Source organism: Tupaia chinensis, unplaced genomic scaffold (genome assembly GCF_000334495.1).
Source record: "Tupaia chinensis unplaced genomic scaffold, TupChi_1.0 Scaffold000604_1, whole genome shotgun sequence".
Lineage (NCBI taxonomy): Eukaryota > Metazoa > Chordata > Mammalia > Scandentia > Tupaiidae > Tupaia > Tupaia belangeri.
This window is the reverse complement of record NW_006160122.1, coordinates 1,407,720-1,409,979: the sequence shown is the minus strand read 5'-3', so window position 1 is coordinate 1,409,979 and position 2,260 is coordinate 1,407,720. Positions and strand designations below refer to the sequence as shown.

General features: G+C 59.5%; 1 protein-coding gene across 1 annotated transcript in view; it reads left to right on the top strand.

The window, feature by feature from the left end:
- The window catches only part of EPHA10 (EPH receptor A10), a 59,783-nt gene that overhangs the window by 52,748 nt on the left and 4,775 nt on the right, over positions 1-2,260 (top strand). Inside the window, exons 10-12 of the mRNA XM_014591610.1 lie at positions 535-596; positions 723-848; positions 2,009-2,137. Of these exons, the coding sequence (XP_014447096.1) occupies positions 535-596; positions 723-848; positions 2,009-2,137 (317 nt within the window). The remainder of the gene's footprint in view (positions 1-534; positions 597-722; positions 849-2,008; positions 2,138-2,260) is intronic.

Genomic DNA, 2,260 nt, shown 5'->3' with positions numbered 1-2,260 from the left:
TAGCTTGGGGTTTAATGTCAGAGGGGGGGATATGGCTGCCTCTAGAACTGCAAGAATTTCCCACTGTGTCTTGAAGTGAAAATAGCCAGAAATGGTGGGGGAGGCGTTAGGGCTGGGGCCAGGATTGTGTATGTGTGATGGACAGGAGCCGGCAAATCAGAGATACTTTCCACCAGCTTGACCGGGAGGCTTCTCTGTCTTTTTTTTTTTTTTTTTTTTTCTTTTTTTTGTTCTTTTTTTTTTTTTTTTTTCCTTTCTAAGTTCCAGAGGGCATGCGTCCTCACCAGACAGAGACAGAGAAAACACCCTCTGATGGTCAAGCCTCAGTCTCTTCTTCACTTCTTCATCCACTTGGGATTTGAGGCACACACACACATACACACACACACACACACACACAGTGTGTTTTTCAAGCTGTCTGGGCCAGGACTTGAACCGCGGAGGACCAGGTGGGATCTGGCTTCCTTAACCACCAGGCTACGGTTGTCCATGGGAAGTGCTGGAGTAAATGACTATATCCTCCTCTCCCCACAGGCCCTGCAGTTATGGCAAAGGAGGTGGGGACGCCCACGACGAAGAGGAGCTCTACTTCCACTGTGAGTCCTCGGGGCCTGACTGGGAGAGGCGGGCTCCACCCCTCCACCCCCACTCCTCACCCCTCTGCCTCGCTGCCTTTGCATTATCCTTTCTTCAAGCTCATCTTTGTCTCCCTGCGTTCTCAGTCAAAGTCCCGACACGTCGCACGTTCCTGGACCCCCAGAGCTGTGGGGACCCCCTGCAGGCCGTGCACCTGTTTGCCAAGGAGCTGGATGCGAAAAGTGTCACCCTGGAGAAAAGCCTCGGAACAGGCAAGCTGGCCACCTGGAGGTCTCTTCTCCATCTGGAAGCCCACCTCTACCCAGCCCATCTGCCCACTACCTGGGAGCCCTGGGAGCCTCGCCTCCATGCTCTCTACCCCCCACCCCCTTTTTTTGGAGAGATTTTTTGCTATAGGGTGCATGCGCTTGCCAGACAGACAGAGAGAGACAGAGAGACAGAAAGCGAGAAATCACCCCCCAGAGGGGATGGTCACGCCGCAATCCCTTCTCCTCCATTCTCCTCTTGGGATCTTGGGCACATACACATGGGCCCAGCGTGAGTTTAAGCCACCGGGTCCGGGACTCGAACCGTGGTCGACTACGTGGGCGTCCAGCGACATAGCCATTACACCAACTGCTGGTCCCGTCCCTCCCCTGTGCCCTGTAAGTCCACCTCTATCCAAGTCCCACCCTATGTCTGGAAGCCCTGCCTCCTCACCAAGCCAGATCTGGGAAAGTCTGTCTTCCACCACGTTTCCTGGAAGGGAGCGACACTACTGTCTGTGGCTCTGCCTTCCTGCCCTCTCTGGGCCCTCAAGGTCACTCTAAGACCTCTCCATTCAGGCCCTCAGGGGTGGTCTCTGCAGACTGGATTCTAGTTCTGTCTCCACCGCTGACCAGCTGCGTGGGCAGTGGCACTTCCGTCCCCCGTTCTGAGCTGCTTCCCACCTGTCGAGTGGCCGCGCTGTCTGCCTTGCGGAGCCCCTGCAGGCGCTCAGCGCAGGGCCTGGCTCTCCTAGGGCCTGGCTCTGGTCGGTGCCCGCTCACTCTGAGGGTCCATCCCCCCCCGCCTTTCTTCCTGTTTAAAACCCTCAGCCCCCTGTGCTCACAGGAGGCCGCTGCTGCCCGAGGCCCGGCACTGTCCCCTGACGCTGTGTCAGAAAGGGGCAGCAGGCAGAGTAGATGTCCTCCCCGCCCATCCCGGCCACTCTGGGAGCGCTGGCACATGCATGTGCTCTCTGAGGCTCCCAGCGCCCACCCAGGCAGGCATGGGGAGCCCCCGTCTCACAGAGCAGGAACCTGAGACCAGGAGAGGGAAGGATGAAGCCCGGGCATGGTTTCCCAGGACTGGAACTCCAGAGCTCCGAGTCCCACGCCAGAAGCAGCCCATGACCCTGAGTCGCTGTTCCTCACTCTGCTGGGTGGGCCAGGGCGGGGGCCTGGCGGGTGGAGGGACGGCGGCTCGGACTCTCAGAGGCTCAGCTTCCTGGCCGAGGCCCTCACCCTGGGTCAGTTCGACCACAGCCACATCGTGCGGCTAGAGGGCGTCGTCACCCGAGGTAGGCCCAGGCCCCCTTCCTGCACCCTGCCTGTGAATACAGGGCTGGGAGCAATGGGCGGAGTGGGTGCCGTGCCCACCCGGGCCCGTCCCTCAGCCATGGGAGGTAGCTCCCCAGGGGACC